Source organism: Eptatretus burgeri, chromosome 17 (genome assembly GCF_056783735.1).
Source record: "Eptatretus burgeri isolate ZD-2024b chromosome 17, Ebu_testis_v1, whole genome shotgun sequence".
NCBI lineage: Eukaryota > Metazoa > Chordata > Myxini > Myxiniformes > Myxinidae > Eptatretus > Eptatretus burgeri.
The window spans coordinates 11,780,055-11,804,576 of NC_140977.1; the positions used below are offsets into that span (position 1 = coordinate 11,780,055).

Genomic DNA, 24,522 nt, shown 5'->3' on the forward strand with positions numbered 1-24,522 from the left:
GTATGCATAACTTTGAACATTTACTAGCCAGGGCCCAGTTGCAGAAAGGCCTTAGCTTCATATGACAATCATTAAAGTGGTGCAAAATCAGAAAAAGTGTGTCAGGGGGCTTTAAAAACAGGAAAATCCACTCCAGCAGGCTTGAAAACATAGGAGTCCACACCGAGATCATGCAAATCGGACAACTACAAATACTTCTAAGCAAAAAGTCAACTTCGGGAGGCTAACTTGGCGGCCATCTTGAAAAAAATGGCCGCCATCTTGAAATATCATTTGCACTGCTTGTATCATCATTTGCACGATTCCTCCCAAAAATTGCTGTTATCTGCCCCACTATCAGTGCCCGACCCTCGAGAAGATCTAATCCATTGTGGAGGACACGCCCGGTCGTCGTCTCCCACTCCACCCTCCATAGGGATCACCAGGAGCAAACTTTGACCCTTACCCACCAATGACAAATCGAAAAGAAAACCGAACTGTGGATAATACCAAATACCTGAAGAACCCAGAAACACCGGACGCTCCACCTCGCTCCACTACAGTGTACCAGGTGCGGTGGGACGCAAGAAGCACGCAGGCCAGCATCTACTCCGCTTTATTGCACGACCAGAAGCACACTCTTCCCACCCCTAGCGGGCGAGGCATGATATACGAAAACCCAATCACGTGACACAGCACACTCCTCCCCTCGTAAAATGACCCGTCACATAATGAACGGATAATCACAACATGACCATCGGAAACCCATCAACACTCATAATCCTCCAAGTACCACGGCTGCACCCTGACCCGCCTCGGACGGGCAGCGCCACCAGACAGCCCAGGCTCAGACGCCTCCCGGCTCGGTCGAGGTGACACCCTCGCCGGACTCGCACTTTCCGCAACACCAGCTACCCCCGACTGCACAGCCTGCTCGACGTCCCCGGGTAGGATGGCATCAGGCGAAGCCCCCCTTGGCGCCGGCCCAGCCAGCCCCGGCGATACAACGTCAGGTGCCGGCGATACTACCGGTGGGGGTCCCGCATCGTTCGGCTCGGGGAGGTGTGGGGGGGGGGGTGACGCTGAACAGCGATCATGCATTTGGTCCACGTGCCGCTTCCACACATCCCCACCATCAGTCCGCACCATGCAATTCGCCGGCCCCAACACCACAGAGACCACCGCGGGCACCCATTTGGAACCGTGGAAATAATCGCGCACCATTACCCGCTGCCCCACCTCGAAGCTGCGCAGCCGCATCGGACGCGACATCGCCCCACTCCCCGACCCTCCAGGTCGCAGCAAATCCAGCCTGGACCGCAAAGCCCGTGCATAGAGACGAATGGCAGGCGAATCACCCGTGACAGGATGAACTGCGTTCCTGTAATGGAGCAAAAGGACATCGACCACCGTCTGCACAGGTGCAACACCCCCCCTGCGCAAAGCCCGCTTCAACATCTTGACAAACGACTCAGCTTGGCCATTCGTCTCAGGGTGATACGGTGCGGACCTTAGATGTCGAATACCATTCTGGCGCATAAACTCATCAAATACACCCGCGATGAACTGCGGACCATTATCAGAGACCAGGATCTCCGGCAACCCTTTGTTAGCAAAGATCGTCCGCAGCTTCTCTACTGTAATGTTTGCTGATGTATGCTGCATTACTACAACCTCCGGCCATTTAGAGAATGCATCAATCACAATCAACAACATCTTGCCATTAACCGGTCCCGCAAAATCTACATGGACCCTCTGCCAAGCTCGGTCTGGCACAGGCCAGAGACCCGAAGCTCGACGCGGGTTATCCGCATCTGTCTGGCACGTGGCGCAAAGCTTAACCAACTGCTCAATGTCTTTGTCCAACCCCGGCCACCACAACAGGCTACGAGCAAGACTCTTGGTCTTCACGATGCCAAGGTGACTGACATGCAGTTCTTTCAAACACCGCTGCCTGAACCTCGGTGGAATCACGGTCCTCATTCCCCACATTACGCACCGTTGGACCAACGACAGCTCCGCTGCGCGTGACGTGAAAGGTTGAAATGCCGGTGTCGAAGGCAGATCGCTCCAATTCCCTGTAGAAATCGCCTGGACGACACGGGCAAGCACCGGATCACGAGCCGATTCCACCGCGACCTGCCTGGCCGTGACCGGCCCGCTTTGGACCTGGTCCAGCGCGAACACATCGACCCGGTCGCCCAACTCAGACGCAGCTGGACCCTCCGCACACGGCAAGCATGAGAGCCCGTCGCAGTTAGCATGCTTCTCGGTGCTTCGGAACTGAATATCATAATCGTAAGCACCCAGAAACAGACACCACCGCTGTATTCACGCGGCTGCTACCACCGGCACCCCGTGTTCGGGTCTCAGGATGAATTGAAGTGGTTTGTGATCCGTCTGCAAAGTGAAATGCCGCCCCAGCAGATATTGATGAAACCTCCGCACACCCCAGACGAGGCTGAGAGCCTCACGCTCAATCTGGGCATATCCGCGCTCTGCTGTGGACAGGGTCCGGGATGCAAAACAAACAGGCCGCTCGGAACCATCGTCCATCCTGTGGGAGAGCACTGCCCCGATGCCATATGCAGAGCTGTCGCATGCCAATAGGAGCGGACGCGCAGGCTCGTAGTGCACGAGGACCGTATCCTCTGTGAGCAGCCGCTTGACGCGGTCGAACGACGCCTGGTGTGCAGGCCCCCAAGCCCAGCGCTCGTCCTTCTTGAGCAACCGCGTTAATGGCGCAAGTTGTGAGCTGAGCCCGCGCACGAACCTTTGGTAATACTGGGCCATACCAATGAACGAGCGCAGCTGCGTCTTGTCGCGAGGCGGTGGCATGCGCTGAATCGCCTCCACCTTCCGAGGACCTATCAACAGCCCCTCCGGCGTGATGATGTGCCCGAGGTATTCCAAGCGCTGCTTGAAGAACGCGCACTTGTCCCTGTTTAAGCGCAGGCCGCACGCTTCTAGCTTTGTCAGCACTCGGGCAATGTTCGCAAGATGCTCATCCGCCGTTTTCCCCGCAATGAGCACATCATCCAGGTAGGTCTGAGCGGGCAGGCCAATGCAAACCTGATCCATGGGTTTCTGCCACAAAGCTGGGGCCGAAGCAATCCCAAAACAGAGTCGGGTATATCGATAGAGTCCTTGACACGTGTTGATTGTTAAAAGCTCGCTACTTCCGGGATCCATCGGCAGGTGAAAATATGCATCACGCAGGTCTAGCTTCGTGAAGTATTGGCTCCCCGCCAATCGCGCATATATCTCATCGATTGACGGCAGTGGATATTGCTCCACGCTGAGCCCCGGGTTAACCGTGGATTTGAAGTCCCCGCACAATCGGACGTCTCCATTCCGTTTCAGCACCGTGACAACCGGGGTGGCCCAATCCGAGCATGACACCCGTTCGATCACTCCACAGGCCTCCAGCCTATCCAGTTCACCCTTGACCTTGTCCCGCAGGGCATACGGCACCGGACGTGGTTTACAAAACCGAGGAACCACCCCCTCCTTCAAGAAGAGTTTTGCCTCCATGCCCTTGAGTTTTCCAAGGTCGTCGCTAAACAACCCTTGATGTCTTTGAAGAAACTCCTCCAACTGATCCTCCCACTGGCTCGGCACGGGTTGCACAAGGTGAACTGCGGCCCAGTCTAGCCTGATGCGGGTCATCCAATCTCGGCCGAGGAGAGACGGCCCCCTCCCCCGTACGACGTACACCCGAAGCGTGGCAACCTGGCCTTGGTACCGCACAGACACGTCTGCCATCCCGACTGGCGTTATCTTCTCACGGGTGTATGTGAACAGCGTGAGGTTTGACCTGATAAGCTTCAAGCCGTTGAGTCTACGCGCGGTCTGTTCGCCGATGAGCGACACCGCTGCTCCCGTATCGACCTGGAACGTGTTTGGCGTTTCGTTCACTTCGACTTCCACCGTCATCGGGCGCGCTGTCGCCGGGCCAATTGAAAACAGGCTCAACAACGGCCGCTGGTTCCGCCCCGAGTCGCCTCACACATCGCCGTCCACGACTTTAACGGTGGCCGACGCCCCACGGCACACACGCGCCAAATGACCCACCTTGTGACAATTCAAACACACGTTGCTTTTACACGGGCAAGCACGGCGCAGGTGTCGACCTCCACATCCCAAGCATGTCCGCGGGGTCACCCCGCCGCACGCGCGCCCGCGTGGCGACGTCCGACCCGCATCGAAGGTCGTGCGCGCGTCCCGGGGTGCTCGCGACCCCGCGTGGCCGGTGATGGCTCGAACATCCCCGCGAGTCTGCTCGACCGCTGTAGCCGTGCTGACCGCCGAGTCGAATGTAATGGCTTCATCCTTCAGCCGTAAAACTGCTGAAACCATTTTCGCATCTTGTAAACCAGCAATAAAACGATCTCTGAGCCGAGCTGGCCGCTCCCCCGCCGTGAACTTGCAGGCCACGGAAGCACGCTTAATCCGCGCCACGAACTCAGCGACGCGTTCCTCTGCCCCTTTCGAGAGGCGATCGAACTGGAATCGAGCGAGCTGCAATGACTTCTCCGGCGCCATGTGTGCTTTCATTTTCTCCACAATGTCCCGAAACGCCAGCCCGTCATCCCGGGGCCTGTTCGGTGCCACTAAATCATCCAGCAGCCGATAATGCACCGGCAAAAGCGAAGCGAGCAAGATCGACTTCTGCTTGCTCTCATCGACCACATCGTTCGCGTGGAAATAGCATTCCAATTGCTCCGAAAACAATTCGAAGTCGTCCCCGTCGAAAACGGGCATAAGTCCGTATTCAACCATCCTCGTCAGCCAACTAGAGTGTACCAGGTGCGGTGGGACGCAAGAAGCACGCGGGCCAGCATCTACTCCGCTTTATTGCGCGACCAGAAGCACACTCTTCCCACCCCTAGCGGGCGAGGCATGATATACGAAAACCCAATCACGTGACACAGTCTTGTGACACGAAAACCCAATCACGTCTTGACATTCCCAAACGATGCACCGCAGCTTGATCTCCGACTCATCCTCCCCAAGATCCAGTCGATACAAGCGCTCAAAAGTGTGGGGGCCAGTACACACTCCTGCTACAAGGATAGTCAATTGTTGCCCTCTTTGGTGTAAAGACCAACTGCTGTGGGCACTGGTATGCAAGCAGATGGTGGTGAACCCTGTCAAGAATTGGCTGAGCAAAGAGTTTTCCCAGCACTGAGAGCAGCATCACCCCTCAGTAGCTGTTGCAGTCTTGGACATCACCCTTCTCTTTTCAGAGAGGGACAAGAAGGCCCTTCTTCCAGTCAGTTGTGATGATGCCTGTGTTCCACACAGATAACAGAACTGCATGTAATGACATGAGTGCAGCATTTTTACACCTTGAGAAGTTCAGCATGGATGCCAGAGATCATAGGAGCTATATCCCCTCTCAACCGGTTCACCACAGCCCATGTTTCCACAAACGGAGGTGATTCACAGTTGATTGGAGGGTCAGCAATCAGAATTGTCACATCTCTGATGTCCAAATCAATAGCTGGTGGGTCAACCTCGGACAGACACTCAAAGTAACCGGCCCAGCGGACCTTCACTTTGGTCTCCTCTGTCAAGTGCCCAGCACCCTCTGCTCTAACTGCAGTACACCAAGGAACGGGTTAGCAGGAATGCATTACACAAATTATTTTGTAAGAAGGATGAGATTCACATGACCACGGATGATGCTCTTCCCTTTTACAGCTTATTCACCCAAAGGCCTCCTTGTCCGCCCTCAGCGCACGTATAGTTTTATGCTTCAACTCCCTGAACAGCTCAGCCCTTCCAATAAACCTGGCCCTGCGACTGGTCAATGATATCCAGTGTCCCTTGGGAGACAAAGTTCTTTGCCTGACGGAGGGTTCCAAGACATCCACGGGGGGGGGGGGGGTTATATATGCAGTAATGAAAGCAGATTGCACAAAACAGTGAAAATTGCGTACGTAATTGCCAAAAAAAGGACCCCTGTGGACTGTATTGCTCTGGCATGTTAAAGCAGGGTCGAGAGCATGGCATGGCGCTCAATGGAGTTCCACTTTCTGCACATTCCTTAATCTTTTGTTCACTCAATATAATCGTGTGAACAGTAGAAAAAGTTAAGTTGAATGCTTTTTCTTCAATAAATACACTGAGTTATAAAAATTGGTCATTTTAAAAAATTTCGCTCCAGATTTCGACACTTATTAAGTTCACGAGATCTGATTCTCAAATCAGATATAATATTTTGATTATAGACGTTAATTAGTCCGTGACGGTCAATTGTGTTTCCAAAGCAAGGGATGTTTGAAGAGGCCAAACAAAATGGCGAATTAAGACTCCACCAAGGTGACAGAGAACCGACCAAGGATGATGCCTTGCTGAAGGATAATTTTAAAAGTGTGTTAACTATCTTCAAAAGGGGTGTTTTTAATTTAACCCAAACACACAATTTTCAATCATACACTGCCTTGGAGTTCCCTTAGTATGTCTGCAAAATTTTAGGCTGCTAGGTTTCATGGTTTTGGAGTTATGGAGACAAACAGACACACACACACACACACACACACACACACACACACACACACACACACACACACACACACACACACACACACTTACTTGTTTTGATTGCATGTAGCCTTACTCATTCTGCCCTCTCCTTCTACGACCGGAATACCCTCTTGTGAGAGCCCCGGCCGCACTGCGGTCCCCAACAGAAATAATTTGAAATGTAACAAAGCCCCCTCTCATCTACCTATTTATCCCAGGTCAAAGACCTTTCAAAGAGAAAATCTTGACTGTAAATAATAAACAAACAGATTGAAGGATGTGTCACTGCCTTAAAGAAGTTACTCCACTCCACTAGTTGGAACAAATGTTGCCAAGAAATGTGGAACTTGCCACAGTGAGGATGGATGGGTGCTTCATCGACGAGTCGTAGAAAAAGGGAAATGAGGCAGAAAACTGTTACAAAACATTTATGGACAACATGGTCAAAAACAAGAAAAACAAAAACAATCAAGATGTGTTCAAAGCATTTTCAACCATCTTCAACCCAGTGTTATAGCGTTAAAATGTCGATCCCATTTTGTTGTCGAAGAAATCAAGCACATTCAATGATCATTACCCTGAGTCGTCAGGTGTCACAAACCTCGTCACACAGCAGGAATTTCCACAGTTCAAAACGATTATATAGTGAAATGTTAAAAAAAAAAACCCAAAAATGTTTGGGTTCCCCTTTCATGAAGATTGCAATTAAAGGATCCCAGACAGAAAAACGTGGACTTCACTGCTGGCTGTAAAACGAGGGGGATGTGGAAAAGAAAGGAGGACACGAAACAACTTTTAAAATTGATGAATGTCTGGAGGAAATGATTCTGGTACATTTGTGATGATTTTTGTCAGTTTGGATTGAACAAATGGAAGGTAAAATTCCACTGTTTGTGACTGCTTTTGTGTGAAAGAAAAGCATTGAAACCATTGTTGTGGAATGAATCGATTGATCAAGTAAATGAGTATTTCCAGTGTTGATGAAAAATATTTAAGTTTGCGGAGAAAAAGAAACCCTGTGGCAAAGCATTTATAAACCGGTTGGCAAGAAAATAAATCCCCCCAAAAATAGTCCTGCTCATGATCATCCTCCTTTTCCTCCTTTTCTCCACTCACGGGGGGCCCATCCTTGTCGTGCTCAACACTCGCATCCGCTGCACTTACTTTCATTCTCTCGACCTCGGCTTTTGTTGACCGGTGGGAGTTAGCTGGCGAAACATACTCTTCCTCTGGGGATGAGTTTGCAAGGTTTCACTCGGCTGTCATGAAGCACTGCCGTTGGAATTTCGGTGACGAGCCGTACTCTGAATTCAACCTTGATGCACGGACTCACTCCTCACCACAGTCGGAACTTCATGGTCTTCGGCTCTTCGAAAGGAGCGTGACTCCAGCTGCTGTCGAGTTCGCATGTCTTCTGGCCGTCCATCAGTTGTGCACACTCATCATAGTCTGTTGAGGACATCTTTTTTTTTTAATATATGGACTGTAGGAATCCATCCATCCATTGGGACCATACTCTGTGCAGAGCGTTGGTGCTGCCTAAGCAGTCTCCTTGGCTATTGGACACAATCCTGGACAGGTCGCCACTCCGACACAGAATACCAGCAAGCTGGCACTAATTTTGCCAACCTCAGAAGGATGACAGGCAGAGTTAACCCCACCTGGTATTAATTCAACAGCTGAGTGAGATTTGAACTCAGGATCCTAGGATTCCAAGCTCACCACCGTAACCATTAAGCCAACACCAGGCATAAAGTGGGAATGTCAAACAATAAATTATATATCTCCCAATGTCGTTTTTTATACTCTCAGGGTTTTCCAAATTGTTATATCTACGTGTTGCAGTGTCTCATTTTCAGCATTTATGTCTGACACGTGCCCAGGCCTTCAGCAACATCCATTTTTAACCAATTTTACTTATTTTTTCTCAATTATGTTGATGGGTCTTTCTCTTTGGTCTTAAGTTGCTGGTTGTCTGATTTCACCAGTTATTTCCTTTGTTCTGATATCGGATTCACATTTGTGGGTTTCTTTGACCGTAGTGATCTTTTTAAGTGAAAATTTATCAGATTTTGAAGATACATTTGAGTTTTTTTCAATTGCTCCTGGAAACGTTGTCCTCTTCTGTATATCCCCAAGCCATTGTGCGTGTAATACACTTTGCTGGAGAGGATTGTTTCCTCTATAGATGAGCTCACTTCTTTTAAACTCATTCTGTTCATTTGCGGCTTTGCTTGTGACGGTTTTGGGGTCGGGCGTTACTGCTTCGGGTTTTTCCTTCGGTGTGAAAACCTGTCTCATGTTGAGGATGATATCTTCTCTTTTGTGTGAATTCTTTCATGTCTTTTCATTGATGAGGAATAAATAAATTCCTTGTTGCAAACACAACACTTGTACGGATTTCTTCTGCTGTGTATTTTCTGATGTCGATACAAGTGTGAGGAATGACCGAAAACCTTGCTGCAAGCATTGCACTTGTATGGCTTCTCTCTTGTGTGTGTTGTTTCATGAATCTTCATTGTTTGCGAAAGACGAAAGGTCTTGGGACACACCGAACACTTGTAGGGCTTTGCTCCCGTATGTATTCCTTGATGGTTCTTCAAATTACACAAAAGACCGAAGGTCTTGGGACACACAGAACACTTGTACGGCTTCTCTCCTGTGTGTATTTTTTGATGTCGATACAAACATGACGAAGAAATAAAATCCTTGTCGCAAATAGAACACTTGTGTGGGTGTTCTCCTGTATGTGTTCTTTGATGAACTTTCAGGTAAAGTGATTGACCAAAGGCTTCAAAACATACAGAACACTTGTAGGGCTTCTCTCCTGTGTGGATTCTTTGATGATTTATTAATGTTCCTCGATGAAGAAATGCTTTAACACACACAGAACACTTGTAGGGCTTCTCCCCCGTGTGTATTTTTTGATGTTGATGCAAATGTGATGTAGAATCAAAATCCTTGCTGCACACGGAGCACTTGAACGGCTTTTCTCCGCTGTGTATTTTTCGATGTCGATACAAATGTGAGGAAGAAGAAAGATTCTTGTTACAAACAGAACACTTGTATGGCTGTTCTCCCGTGTGTGTTGTTTGATGAATTTTTAAGGAAATTAATTGACGAAAGGCTTCAAAACACACCGAACACTTGTGGGGCTTCTCTCCCGTGTGGATTCTTTGATGATTTATTAATGTTCCTCTCTGACCAAAGGCCTTAAGACACACTGAACACTTGTGTGGCTTCTCTCCCGTGTGTATTCTTTGATGTTGAAGCAAGTGTGAAGAAAAAACAAAATCCTTGCTGCACACAGAACACTTGTACGGCTTTTCTCCGCGGTGTATTCTTTGATGATACTTCAAAGTTTGCGAAACACTAAAAGCCTTGAGACACACAGAACATTTATAGGGCTTCTCTTTGGTGGTTATCTCCATTTGCTTCTCTCCAGTGTGTATTCTTTGATGTTCATGAAAACACAATAAAGAAACAAAATCCTTCGCACAAACAGAACACTTGTGTGGTCTCTCACTTCGTTTGATATTTTTGAGGGTCTCGGTGCAGCTTTTGCAACTGGGGTTGTAAGACACGATGTCAAACGCATCAGTTTCTTGACCAACAGTTTGTGTCATGTGACGATTGTCAACTTCTGAGTGGAACAACTGGGAACAGTTGGAACAAGAAACCAGTTCCATTTGTTTCGCTGGAAAGACAAAGCACAAAAAGCATTCAAAATTCACCAAAACTTAAAAAAAATGTTGTGTAATTGACAAATATTTCACTCAGATTCGATTAACCATTTGCCATATTTCTGTCCTTCACTCCGTGGCGAAGCTGCTCCGTATCAAGCATTGAAAAAAATGGCAGAATTTTTGATGTTCTCAAATGTCATGCAACAGTGACAACACAAACTACCTTACAAGAGGTTATTCGATCATTATGGACAGCAGATAATAAGGTATGATGTGTGTTCCTTGTTTATATATTTGAAGGTCTCCCTTTACCTTGATTCAAATCAAAAATTGATTCCAGATGCATAATTTTTCAGACCCGTAGAATGAAGGAGGGGTAGTAGCTTGAAAGGGAGAGAAGACTTTGTTCCTCAACTAATGCTTTACAAAACTCTGTCTGTTTATAGATCCTCGTGGAGGATCTCTATGTCTTACTCACGTTATTGTTCTTCATCTTCTTCTTGTGGACTTTTTTTGTTTCACAGCCTACAGTTTTCATCGAAACTTCCTGAAACTTGGCGTATATATGTAAAAATACCCTGCGCAGACACAAACCATCTCCGATTTTGAAAATTCCTCCGAGAAAAAAAAGTTATGACGTCAAAATATCTCCGCTAATGGAAATCGCCTAAAAAATGATCTCCGAAACTAGGCAAGCTTTTTAAATTCTGTTTGCGGGAATCGAATAGGTCATTAGCAGAGATGAATTACCACACATATGATACGTCACTTCTTCTTCTTCTTCTTCTTCTTCTTTCGGCTGCTCCCGTTAGGGGTCGCCACAGCGGATCATCCGTTATGATCCGCATTGTGATTTGGCACATGTTTTACGCCGGATGCCCTTCCTGACGCAACCCTGGTCGCCTCTTACGACACAGGGAAATGGTACACCTATTTTAACCGGGGTATACACCGGCCCAGTCCACTGGTACTCATTTCGCCGACCTCGGAAGGATGACAGGCTGAGTCAACCCCCTGGTGTATTAATTCAGTGGCCCAACGGGGCTTGAACTCAGGACCTTTTGGATCCCAAGCCGCTGCCCTAACCACTGCGCCAACACCAGGCTTACATATGATACATCACTATGACGTCATAAATTTTTTTTGACATTTTTTGTTTCACAACCCAGAGTTTTCATCGGATCTTCGTGAAACTTGCCATGTATATGCAGAAAGCCCACGCGCAGGCAGTAACCATCTCCAATTTTGAAAATTCTTCCTAGAAAAAAAGTTGACGTCATAATATCGCCCCTCATGGAAATCGCCTATACCATTATTTCCGAAACTAGGCAAGCTGTTTGAATTTTGTTTGCAGGAATCAAGCCGGGCATTCGCACAGATAATTTATCGCAAACCTGATATATCACAATTACGTCATATTCAATTTTTATGACGTCATCATTAAGAGGATGAGGATCTTAGCTCATTTGAGCTTGTTATATTAAAAATTATTTTCAAAGTCTCTTTGTCTTCTACCATTTCTTTTCTGGTCTTGCACCCTCTGTTCCTTATGTGCCTTCCCTCGCCCCAGGTTTCTGCAGGGTTCTTCTTTACTTCCAACCGTAGAATGAACCTCCACAATATCTTCAATCTCGATCTTCCCTCCAGGTTTTCAGACCTGTTCACCAAAATCTCAGATCGTCCTCCATTCAAAACCATGATCTTTACTACCCCAGTTAACCCTCCCCAAGCCCAATTCTTTGCAACTTTCCTGTTTTTTCCTTCCTGAGGGTTTGCTTCTGTATCAATCTTGTCCATCCCCTGTGTTCTCTCCCATTCCTTAATCGTCCTCATTTCCCTCATCTTCAATGTCTCTCTCTTTATTTTGTCCCTCAACTATGCTATTGTCTGCCCCCCCCCTTGTCCTCTTGTTGTTGTTTGTTTTTCTGTTGTGTCCTATGTCCATTTTATGTTCGAACTTCACAAGACTAGACTCTGTATATACAGTGCTTATAGGAAGTCTCAACCCCCTTTCCAAATTTTCACCTTTTGTTGCCTTATAGCCTCCAATTAAATTGTATTAAATCAGACTTTCTCCACCTTTATTTACACATCGTCACCCACAACTTCCAAGTGAAAAACAAATTCTACAAATTTGAGAAAATTAATTAAAAATACAAAACTTGAAGATCTTGGTTGGATAAGTGTCCACCCCCGCCCCCCCCCTTTATAATAGCAATTGTAAATTAGCTCAGGTGCAACCAATCACGTTCAAAATCACACACCAAGTTAATTGGCCTCCACCAGTGTTAAATTGTGATGATTCAGATCATTTCAGAATAAAATCAGCTGTTCTTGAAAGTTTCCTCTGCTGGGTGGTGCATTTCACAGCAAAGACTCAACCATGAGCACCAAGGAGCTTTCAAAAGACTTCTGGGATAAAGCTGTGGAAAGGTACAGATCAGGGTATGGGAATAAAAATATTTCAAAGGCCTTTAATATCCCTTGGAGCACAGTCAAAACAATCATTAAGAGGTGGAACGCGTACGGTATCACGAAGATCCAACCTCAATCAAGCCGTCCCTCAAAACTGGATGACCAAGTAAGGAGGGGACTGATCAGAGAGGCCACCAAGAGGCCAATGGCAATGTTGAAAGAGCTACATGCTGTTATGGCAAAAACTGGTCACTGTGTGCATGTGACAACAATATCCCAAGCACTCCAGAAGTTTGGCCTGTATGGGAGGGTGGCAAGAAGGAAGCCATGACTCAAAAAAGCCCACCTTGAGTCCAGTTTGATATATGCAACAAACCACTCTGGAGATTCTGAAGCCCTGTGGCAAAACGTTTTGTGATCTGACAAAACCAAGATGGAACTTTTTGGCCTAAATGCAAAACGCTACGTTTGGTGCAAATTCAACACAGCACATCAGCCAAAGAACACCATCCCTACAGTGAAGCATGGTTGTGGCAACATCAGGTTATGGGAATGTTTCTCATCATCAGGGACTGGGGTACTTGTCAGGAAAGAAGGGAAAATGGATGGAGCAAAATACAGAAAAACCTGAGAGGAAAACCTGTTGCTCTCTGCGAGAAAGCTGAAATTGGGACGGAAGTTCATATTTCAGCATGACAACGACCCGCCATCACACAGTCTTGTCCATACGTGAGCTTTCTGCACTGGAGTGGCTAAGGAACAAAAAGATAAATGTACTCGAGTGACCCAGTCAGTGCCCCGCCCTAAATCCAATCGAAAATCTCTGGCATGACGAAGATTGCTGTCCATCAACGCTCCCCATGCAACTTGACTGATCTTGTACAGTTTTGTATATAAGAATGGTCAAATATTGCCCAATCAAGGTGTGCAAAGTTGGTAGAGACCTATCCCAACAGACTCACAGCGGTAATTGCTGTCAAAGGTGCTTCCACCAAGTATTAACTTAGGAGGGTGGACACTTATCCAACCAAGATATGTCAACTCTACCAATGTGACTTCAAAACTCGACCCGCTCAGATTACACCACATAGTAGGCTCTCTTTCTCTTTTCTACAGATATTACTTTGGTTTTTGCACGCAAGAACTTGCTGCTTGTGTACCTCCACCATTAGCGAGACCAAAGAATATTCGACAAGCCACTACATCACATGATTATTGTGTGGCCATTGGCAACTCAAGGGTGGGCCATTACGATGTTTGTTTCTTCCATTCGACTGCCAAACTCTGGAACTCTTTACCTTCTCACGTTTTCCCAAACACTTATGACCTTCCCCTTTTCAAAATGCAGATTTTTTTTATTTCCTCAAAAACTCTGAGACTATTCTCTTTCCTTGCTTTTCTATCAATGCAGTTCTTTTATTCAGGCTTGGCCTCAATGAGGACTATTTCGTCCGTGACTGAAGCCTTCATAAATAAGAAACATAAATAAATTAAATATACATATATAATTTCTGACCAATAAGGCAGCAAAAGGTAAAAATTTTGAGACAGTGCAGACTGTAGGCACTGTGTGTGTGTGTGTGTGTGTGTGTGTGTGTGTGTGTGTGTGTGTGTGTGTGTGTGTGTGTGTGTGTGTGTGTGTGTGTGTGTGTGTGTGTGTGTGTGTGTGTGTGTGTGTGTGTGTGTGTGTATATATATATATATATATATATATATATATTTTTTTTTTTTTTGCGGTTCTCGGAACCGCATGAATCCAACAGACAGTGGTCCCAAGACAGTTATTCCATTATTATACGTGTAGATAGTCCCTTTCCTTTTGTCTAGCGGGACAACAGGGGCATGCATTGCGATGATCTCATAGCTAGGTTTGTTTTCATCATTTTTTCTTCATTTCGTCCCCACTCTTCTTTTCTGATTATTCCTGAGATAAATCTGAGCCATGTGCGCTTTCGCTGTGAAATGGGCCCTCACGGAGGCCAGTGCGTGTGGCGCCGCTGCTGCGAGGAAACGATGACGCGCGAGCATTAACAGCGCAGAGCCCTCGTTCCCAAGCGAGCCCTCAACACAACGTGTGCGGAGAGTCATACAGTGCACTTGGCAGTGCGGGATTATTGACTCGAGCTTCCGATGATCTGGGGAAGATTGCCAGTTGCATTAAAAAGGCATGCGAATGAATACCTCTTAAGAGGCTGCACGAATGGTGTTTTTCACAACACAGGAAACACAGCTAGCCCACGCTGCACGAAATGCGTATGGAGGCCGATAAAGACGACTCCATGCCAGGTTGGGCGGGATACGAGTGTGCGAAGTAAAAGCAGCACATTCCTTTTCAACGAAATACCTAATACATATTGGTGTTCGCCCCACATACAAGCTAGCAGTATCGTGCGGACGTGAGCGCTGGCCACGTGCGGAATGGCCAAACCACGCGCACTGTATGGAATGTGCTTGAAGGCAGACACGTACGCCGCTCGTGAAACATGCATGGTTTTATCCATAACAATATACCTCGCTGGCAGCAGCGGATTCCTCACCGATGGTGAATGTCTTCTCGTCTCTTCGGCCAGCGAAACTGTGATCGAGCCGGGGAATGTTGTACAGTGCAGGCCACATTGGCGCGCGCGGAGCGAGCGCGTTGATTGGCGCTGGTCGGACGCACGAGCGGGCATACAGGACCCTCAGCCGGTTGCCAGGGCACAGCCCGGGGATTTTTGCGGGACAATTCGCGCGCCAATTTTGGTGTGGGTGATTCGTGTCATGTCGTGGCGTCGGAGCAGAATATTTTCGCTGTCTGAGATGACCTTGCCAGAAACGAAGTGGTGCGGTTTTCCGCCAAAGTTAGCGGGACACATGAGGGACAGGGGCCAATCGGAGCGCCCGATTCAGGTGATGACGCTTCGCTTCAGGGTGGCCCCCACCTCACGCTGCAAGTTCTATAAAGGTCGGAGCGGTCCCTCCGCCTCTCTCTCTCTCTCTCTCTCTCTCTCTCTCTCTCTCTCTCTCTCTCTGGCCTCGCCCTCGTCTCTCTGCTCGACATCGCCACGACCCGCCTCCTGCCGCCTGGACTCCACCTCCTCATCTCCGCCCACACTACGTTGACCCCACCCGCCTACCTGGTCCCGCATACCACTCCATCCACGCACTCTGGACTCCGCCACTTCTCCACTCAAGCCCCTCCTTCACGCCCACAGTCTTCACACGCGCTGCTGAAGCCAGAGACGATGTGCCAACTGTCGGGTACCACACCACGGAGCATTCCCCCCACCCCCCTCCGAAACGTATTGGCGGCGTGTTATGTAATCAAGTACAAAGGTACAAATTACAGGTACAAAGCACCTGTCTGCTTAAGTAAGACGGCAGAAGATTGTTATTGTTATCATTATTATTGTTATTATTTTGGCGTTAAGTCTGCTCTGTGTCCGCTTTTGGAAATTGCTTATTACGTGCTGCATCACACCACTCTCCCCTATCTCCGCACAATACACCCCAATAAATCTTGATCGTGCCACATAACTTTCCTCTCCCATTGTTAATAAATTATTATTAGAAATATTCCCAGCTCGTTTTTGTGGTTTCTTTCATTGATCCAGCATGGTCCGAATCCGAGCTTTGCCGGAACTTTATTCCCAACAATCTGTTCCTTTTCGCCGGTACGTCCTTGGCAGTGTCGCTCGACTGCATCCGATCCGGTAAAATGAACGGATCCGGTAGTGATCCAGTTCGGACAAGGCGTACCGAGGGCGTTTTCCCTGGTAATTAAACCACGTGATTAATTAGGTAACCCGATTAACCCATCGACGGGAAGACCCTATATCACACGGTTGAGTTATTGGCATCCACGGTCGGTTAAGCAACCCGTCGCATCACGGAATTATCTGTGTGTGATGGCCTACAATTCTGGGGAGTCTGGTGGGAGCCGAGATAGCTTCCCCCACCTGGTCGTTTTCTCTCCTGACCCCCGGCCCACAACAATATATATATATATATATATATATATATATATATATATATATATATATATATATATATATATATATATATATATATATATATATTGTGACGAATTTCGCCCGCCCGGCGTGCGATCGGCCACGTAACTGGGTGATCGGCCAGGTCCACGAGACCGAAGGGGTCTTACCTGTACCCTCGTGGCGCGATGGTGGGCTAGCCGCAATGTCCGCGTAACGCGCTTGACTCCGTGCCCCTGGTATGGTCGGTGAGCTCCTCCAGGCGTGCTTCGTGCAGGCACCACGGTTGGGTTGGGGAACGGACGGGGTTACCGGCGCTATCTCAGCGCGGATGGGGGAGGGGGGAATTGTTGATGCTCGGGGTCGGGAGAGGGGAATAGCGGACGCTCCGTCCCGCCAGCAGGGTCCCGGGACCACACCGACTCCGGCGAACTCTCGCCCCTGAGCCCTCTTCTGCGTCCCTGCTCCACTCCGCGACTCGTCCCTCGACCTCCACTCCGAGCTCCGCCCCCTTCGACCAGCGTCACTTTCTGCACCCCTTTCTGCCCACCGACTCGCGCCACTTTCTGCACACCGACTGGCGCCACTTTCTGCACCCTTTTCTGCACCCCTTTCTCCACATGTTTCTTCACTTTTTAAGCTGCGTTGTCCTCGCATCTTTATAGACCGGGGGAGGAGCTTGTATGCAGATTCGCGGATCAAAACGCGCTTGGAGGCGGGGCCACACCGCCCGACGCTTGCCCATTGGACGGAGAAAAAGGGGCGTGAGCCTCTCCTGATCCGTTTTCCTCTCCTAAAATGAACGCATTCACAGCGGGTTCGGAGGCGGGGCCATGCCACCCGATGCTTAGTCATTGGATGGAAGAAAAGGGGCGTGAAGCCTCCCTGATCCGTTTTCCTCTCCTCAAAGGAACGCATTCACACTCGTGGCTTGCTGCGTTCGGCGAGAATCACCGAACGGGCCCAGGACAGCACGACGTTTGGTGTTGACTGGTGGTGTGGTTGATGGTTGTGGAAGGAGAAAGGCGAAGGTGGTGGGGCGTTTGCTGTGGTGGTTTGGTGGTTGGCGGGCGTCATTTGGGAATGGCGGTGAAGCGATGTTTGCGGGATGGAGTTGTGAAGGTAAAGAGGCGAAGGTGGTGGTGTTTGAGTTGTTGGCGGCTTCATGGTCCAAAATAGCGATAGAGAAAGAAAAATGGCTAACTCAAAGCGTCGCAGCCCGGATGAATCACACATATTCCCCCTAAACAACAGGTGTGGACGAACTACACATGAACTTAGAGTCATAACTGATCTAAGGACCTTTTATGGTGTATTGCGAATTTCCACAGCCGTAACAATATATATAAAGCCTGGTGTTGGCGTAGTGGTTAGGGTAGCGGCTTGGGATCCAAAAGGTCCTGAGTTCAAGTCCCTTTGGCGGCTTGAATTAATACACACCAGGAGGTTGACTCAGCCTGTCATCTTTCCGAGGTCGGCGAAGTGATAACCAGTGTACTGGGCCCGGTGTATGCCCCGGTTAAGGCGCTGCACACGACGTTTTAGCCAGAAATAGCAACGTATAAAAATGTATGTAAAACGTTGGCGTACGCTGAAGTTTTGAGGTTTAAAAAAAAGTTTTGGTCGTATTCATAACGTGTTGGTCGTATGCATAACATATAAGTAACGGGCATAGAACGTTTCGTTGTGTTATAGATAACTTATACCAACGAATGCTTAGCCTGTTGTCGGCATTCACAACCTATGCCCAACGATAGTTAAACTTAGGCATAGCGCGCTGCATGTACCGCCGACGAACTCGTGGCATAGCCTGTTAAAAGGCTGCCGCATGCCGATTTAAATCAGAACCACCAAAAATTGGAAGTGTCAACATCGCAGTCACACCTTGACGATTTAGCCAGCGTATGCGACCTATGAAAAATGTGTGTAAAACGCTGGCACACGTCGAATACGGTATGGGTAAGTTGTGTATACGTTAGGAGCACGCTGAAAAACGAGGAAGTACGCTGTCATATTCCGTGGTGCGTCTAGTATGTCTTCAAATTTCAAGCATGCTGAAAAATTTACGACGTACTCGACGTATGGCTCACAAGTTCCGCATATGCTGGCATAAGTTCTCTGCACGCTCCGCGATCGTTGACACATGTCGGACACACATTACTTGTAAGTTACTCATAAGTCGAAACACGTCGAGGTAATGTTTAGCATACCCGAAACTTAATTTTTAACCTATGTGTAACGTATCTCAAACGCACATTGTCGTATGTAGACGAATTTGATTGACGTCTTCCGGACAACCACAGAACTTACTGAACGTGTTTCTAACTTACATCTACCGTATAATGGTGTATTGGCAGCGTTTAGGGGAATTGTTATATACAAATGGGCCTCACAAGAGGAACCCGTCAGTGTTCCAGACTCCATGTTGAGTAGATGTCAATGTCAATACTATCAGTAGTAGTAGTAGTAGTAGAAGGTGAGCGTGTCAGTAGTAGTAGTCGTAGTAGGTGAGCGTGTCAGTAGAAGTAGTAGTAGTAGTAGTAGTAGTATTGGTAGTAGTAGTATATCCATGTCAGAAGTAGTAGTTGAGCGTGATGATGGATCCTCGTTGCGTCCACGAATGGGAGACTACTTTGCACCATTGTTCGATGTTCTTTTCGGCTAATTTTTTTTTCTCATTCCCACGATGAACTATTTTTTTGTTTTAGTTTTAAAAGTATTCAAAACGACTTGGACAAATGCATAATGTACTAGTTATGAACACAGAACGCTTCGATAACTTATACATAAGTTATAACAACGATTGATTAGCGTGTTTTAGGCGTCCACAACCTATGCCCAACGATAGTCTAACGTATGCATAGCGTGGCAGCGTATCGTCGACGATTACGTGAGGTTTTCTATGCATAGGCTGCAACTTCACTTTTAATAAATGGCTGTCACTCGCCTATTGTTTTTGGACGCTGGTGCTCGGCAATTGAAATCGTTTCCATTGAACGAGTTAAATCGCTTCCACTGGACTATTGAAATGATTTAATAATAATGCTTGGTTATCCTTGGACCCACTCTGGCTAGCAGCTCGTCGAACATCGCTGGGGGCATTCGCAGGGAGTTGATAAAGGATGCATGGTCCTCGTTCCGGAGTTCCACCATGAGCTGGTCATATATGCCGTAATGGCGTCGCCTCCCGATCCATGGTCTGACCCAGTTCTTTCTCCTCCGTTCACGTCTTCTTCTCACGGCTATATTGGCACGCAACTGGTGCAGTGTCAACTCGATGAGGTCATGTTGATGTTCGAGGACAGGGAGGTATTGTCGTCTCAGCATTGCCGTATCCTCCATCTCTCGGAATGACATCGACATGTACTCACCACGAAGTCTAAAAATAAGACGGGTTCCTCCTGCGAAACCCCTTTTTATATACCAATTCCCCTAATCGCTGCTAATACACCATTATATGGTATCTGTAAGTTAGAAACGCGTTCATTAAGTTCTGTTGTCATCCGGAAGACGTCAAATACGTCTACGTCTTTTTCAAGTAACGTGTTGTGAAGTGTCAACAACGTTTGTGTAGCGTGCTTACAAAACGTTACTCATAGGTTAGAAATAAGTTTCGGGTACGCGAAACATTACCTGGACGTGTTTCAACTTATGAGTAACTTACAAGTAACGTGTGTCGACGTGTGTCAACGATCGCATAACGTGCCTACAACTTCTGGCCAGCGAAGCGGAACGTGTGAGTCATACGCAGGCATAAGTCGTAAAATTTCAAGCATCCAAAAATTTGAGGACAACCCAAAAGTACAACGTTTAAAGCCAGCGTACTACGACTTATGTCAGTGTTTTCAGCGTGGTCTTAACGTATACAAAACGTACCCATCACGTATTCGACGTGTGCCAGCGTTTTAGACAAAATTTTCATATATCGGCATACGCTGGCTAAATCGTCAAGGTGTGACAGCGGCTTTAGAATAGGTGTACCATATCCCTGTGTCATAAGAGGCGACCAGGGTTGCGTCAGGAAGGGCATCCGGCGTAAAACCTGTGCCAAATCATTATGCGGATCATAACGGATGATCCGCTGTCTCGACCCCTAACGGGAGCAGCTGAAAGAAGATATATATATATATATATATATATATATATATATATATATATATATATATATATATATATATATATATATATATATATATATATTGTTGCGGGCTGGGAACAGGTGGCGAGAATGACCGCTACGTCATCTCCCACCAGACTCCGGAATTGTAGGCCATCGCTGACGGATAATTCCGTGACGCGGCGGGTCGCTTCACCGACCGTGGACGCCAATACCTACACCGCGTAGCGTAGGGTCTTTTTGTCTGGAACCAATTTACCGAATTAACCACGCGCTGTCGTCTACCGGGGAACCACGCCCTCGGTACGCCTTGACCGAACCGGATCACTCGACCAACTACGGTAGAGTACCAACTACCAACTCTGGATCGGATGCAGCCGAGCGGAACTACCAACGAAGTACCGGCTAGGATGAACAGATTATCGGAGATAAAGACCCGGCTAACCTCAGATCCGAACCATGCTGGACCAATGAAGGAAAAGACAGAAACGAACTGAGAACATTTCTGATTGCCCTCAGTGGGGAGGGGCCTTGGTGAAGCCAACGTCACTGTTCGCCCTGATTGGATGGGGCTTCCACGGGGCCGCCCTTTCTGGGCAGGTTTCGGCCATACCGGGAAGCCCGCCCACTCCACACGTGCGGACTCGCCAAAAAAGAACTACTGCAAGAGGATTTTGCCTCGGACAACGAGTCGCTGGTTGGGCGAGTAGGCAAACAAGCCTTTGTTCAGCCCATGCGAGAGGATGGTATTGTGGTTCGCAATGGAGGGGATATAAAGATTTATTAATCGAACTAAAAAAGCATCGCAACGCACCCCTTTGATTTCCCACTAAACACAAGGAGGGGTTCTATCTACACATATACTTTACGGAATAACTGACTTTGGGACAACTGTATGTTTGTATGCATACGGCTCCTAGAACCGTAACAATATATATGATAATCACAGACACAATCCAAGAAATGATGTGGATTTTTACTTCTGGGTTATTCCGTGCCAACTCACCTAAATTTCAAAAACCTCCCGAGGTCACCTCCTCAGATTTTGCTGGAAAAATTCTTGAATGTAGATCTATATGGCTCTACCCACCATGCAAAAGATTAGTTTTCAATTCCTCATAGTTTAAAAAATATCTTTCTCGTTTTGCTCGTTTTGTTTTGGCCAAAACACCATTTTTAGCTTCCTATCGACTGAGAAATATGCATCCCAGAAGCCATCTGATGCCATAATAGAAAAATTTGGATGCCAATTTGTAAATATTTGCAATATTAACTTTCTCGAGGAGTCCATTATAAAATTATAACCCACTGAAGTTGGAAAAAAATACGTTTTTCACATTTGGCATTTTTAGAGCCAAATTTCAAAGGTCTCTCGAGATAGATATTTTTTAAACTATGAGGAATTGAAAGCTAATCTTTTGCATGGTGGGTAGAGCCATATAGATCTACATTTAAGAATTTTTCCAGCAAAATCTGAGGAGGTGACCTGGGGACCCTTAGGTGAGTTGGCACGGAATGACCCCTTCTTATCTTCAATCTGAAAGGAAAACGTGAAGACTTACTTCATTGTGGTGCAGTTCTGGAATGCATATCCTGTATATTGTATGACGTGATGACATCATTGTGATAAACTTATCTTTCGACCATGTCAAGTCGCAGTAATCTCATTTGGGTTGTTATTTACAATGCTATTTCTGCAGAGTGCATTGGTGAAATGAAGACTCAAACTTTTGCTTCTTGAGGAAGGTACAGAAAGATTTCTGGAGATTTCAAATGCAACCAATATCTGTAAAAATAACAAACAAAAGAGGTAAACACAGCGTGATATGTTCTCTGCATAACTCGGCTTACCTTCGAGCAGTTGAGCAGGTTTGCTCGGCTCAGTGGTAGGAGAATCACACGGTTCCTGCTTTACATGCTCATTGTTCAAATCATCTTGTGAGACCTGCAGAGAGTTACTCTGGAAGGTTTCCATCTTCAACAAAGGAGCTTCATCTGCAAACCGTGTGACATCAGTGTATTACAAGAACAGTCCAGTCCATTGGGACCATACTCTGTACAGAGCGTTGGTGCTGCCGAAGCAGTCTCCTTGGCTATAGGGCACAATCCTGGACAGGTCGCCACTCTGACGCAGGATACTTGAATGACTCGGTCATCCCAGCAAGCTGGTACTCATTTTGCCGACCTCGGAAGGATGGCAGGCTGAGTCAACCCCCTGGTGAATTAATTCAGCGGGCAACGAGGCTTGAACTCAGGACCCTCGGATCCCAAGCCGCCACTCTAACCACTGAGCCAACACCAGGCTATTACAAGAACGAAAGGGATAAAAGAGTGAATCAAACAAAAACTAGAATGCACTCGTAAAGCACATAATATCACCTTACGTGGTCATTGTGAACAAAATAACACCGTTACCTGAACATGCTACTATGATGGCCCACTGTTATTATGCTCCATATTCCAGTAACATCCATGCTTCCTATTGTTGTGGGCCGGGTATCGGCAGCGAGCACGACCGCTAGATGGAGCAGTAGAGTCAGCTCCACCGAACACCCGGAATCTAGATCCTACCTTTCCGATAACTCCGAAGGTACGGGTCCCTTACAGAACCGTGAATCGTCAATAATCAACCGCGTGGGACAGGGTTTTTTGCCAAACTTCAAAATACCTAGAGCCCCACGTGGAGAGCTACCGAGGAATTCACACCCTCGACGGACCTCGAACGGGACGAGCCGTTACCGTGCTCGAGCCGTGCGTAACCCGAGCAGATGGTTACCGAGGTCCCGTCGGTGCAAATGCACAACTATGGCAGCAACTGCCTTTTTAATCGACCAACACGCACCGTGCTAAACCAATGAAGAAAACACAGAAACGAGCTGAAACATTTAACAGGGTATTTATTTATAATGGGGGCGGGGGGGAGGGAACACACAAAGAGCAGAGTTAAACCGACTATGAGAAATGCAGTCAATGTACAAGCGAACACAGGCACTTAACAGTTTCTACTTATAGACGGGGCCCAAGAACACACACACACACGCACACACAAATACCCAGAAGAAATGATGGCCGCGGCCTTTATTGAAGGTTCCCAGCTCGAGGGAAGATGAGCTGGAAACCAGAGCTATCTCGGACCTTCCCGCCTCGTGCGTTCTTCGACGTCCTGGATCGGCGGGACTCGAACCCGCAACTCGATGCCGCTCCAAGCACCAGGTACGGAGGGTAGCGTCGGGCGCTGGCATGCTCCTCCGGCAAAACAGGCGACGAGGCAGGCAAAGCAAGCGATCCTCCTCCGGCTCGTAGGTAGGCGATCCACACGGCGGGAAGACCGACTGACTCACCCGATCGCCCCCCCCCCCACAATTATCCCTCCCTCTTCACAGGTGGGAGGAATCCGTCCCGCGTCATTCCATCCTCAGTGGACAGACATGTCGGGCGATCTCTCGGCCGTCCGAGATTGGTCAGGGGGAGGTGCTCATGTCTCCGCCCCTCGACTAGGAAGTCGAACAGCAATATGTTCCGCCCGCTCCCAACAGAGGCGGCGGACGTGCTTGCACCCCTCCGATTGGCTGAGAGGGGAGCCATGCCCGTATTTGGAGCGAAGTCCAACACGCCAATGCCCAAAGAAACACCACCTGGCACATTGGACTCCGCCCACGTACATGCTCATACGCACGCGTGCAATGGTGCCGGTGGAGGATGGTGGAAGGAAGCGAAGGCAGGTGTCGTCGTTAAAAAGTTGTTGTTGTTGTTGTTGTTGTTGATATAAAAATGTAAAAGAAAACCCTGACTATCCAAATAACTCCGCAGCGCATGCACATTT

General features: G+C 47.8%; 1 protein-coding gene across 4 annotated transcripts in view; it reads right to left on the reverse strand.

The window, feature by feature from the left end:
• Positions 1–6,923: 6,923 nt before the first annotated feature.
• Positions 6,924–24,522, reverse strand: part of LOC147009322 (uncharacterized) — a 72,584-nt gene continuing 54,985 nt past the window's right edge. The window contains exons 5-7 of one of the 4 annotated variants that reach the window (XR_015052832.1): positions 22,551–22,694; positions 12,461–12,619; positions 10,069–10,207 (exon numbers count right to left, since the gene is read on the reverse strand). Coding sequence is in view for 3 of the 4 variants with exons in the window: in XM_085861880.1 (XP_085718006.1) it covers positions 8,808–10,207; positions 22,551–22,694 (1,544 nt within the window). In the remaining variant the exon portion in view is untranslated. Of the gene's footprint in view, positions 10,208–12,260; positions 12,620–12,918; positions 13,364–22,550; positions 22,695–24,522 lie in introns of those variants that run through there. The other 3 variants (XM_085861880.1, XM_085861882.1, XM_085861881.1) reach the window with 3 other exon arrangements.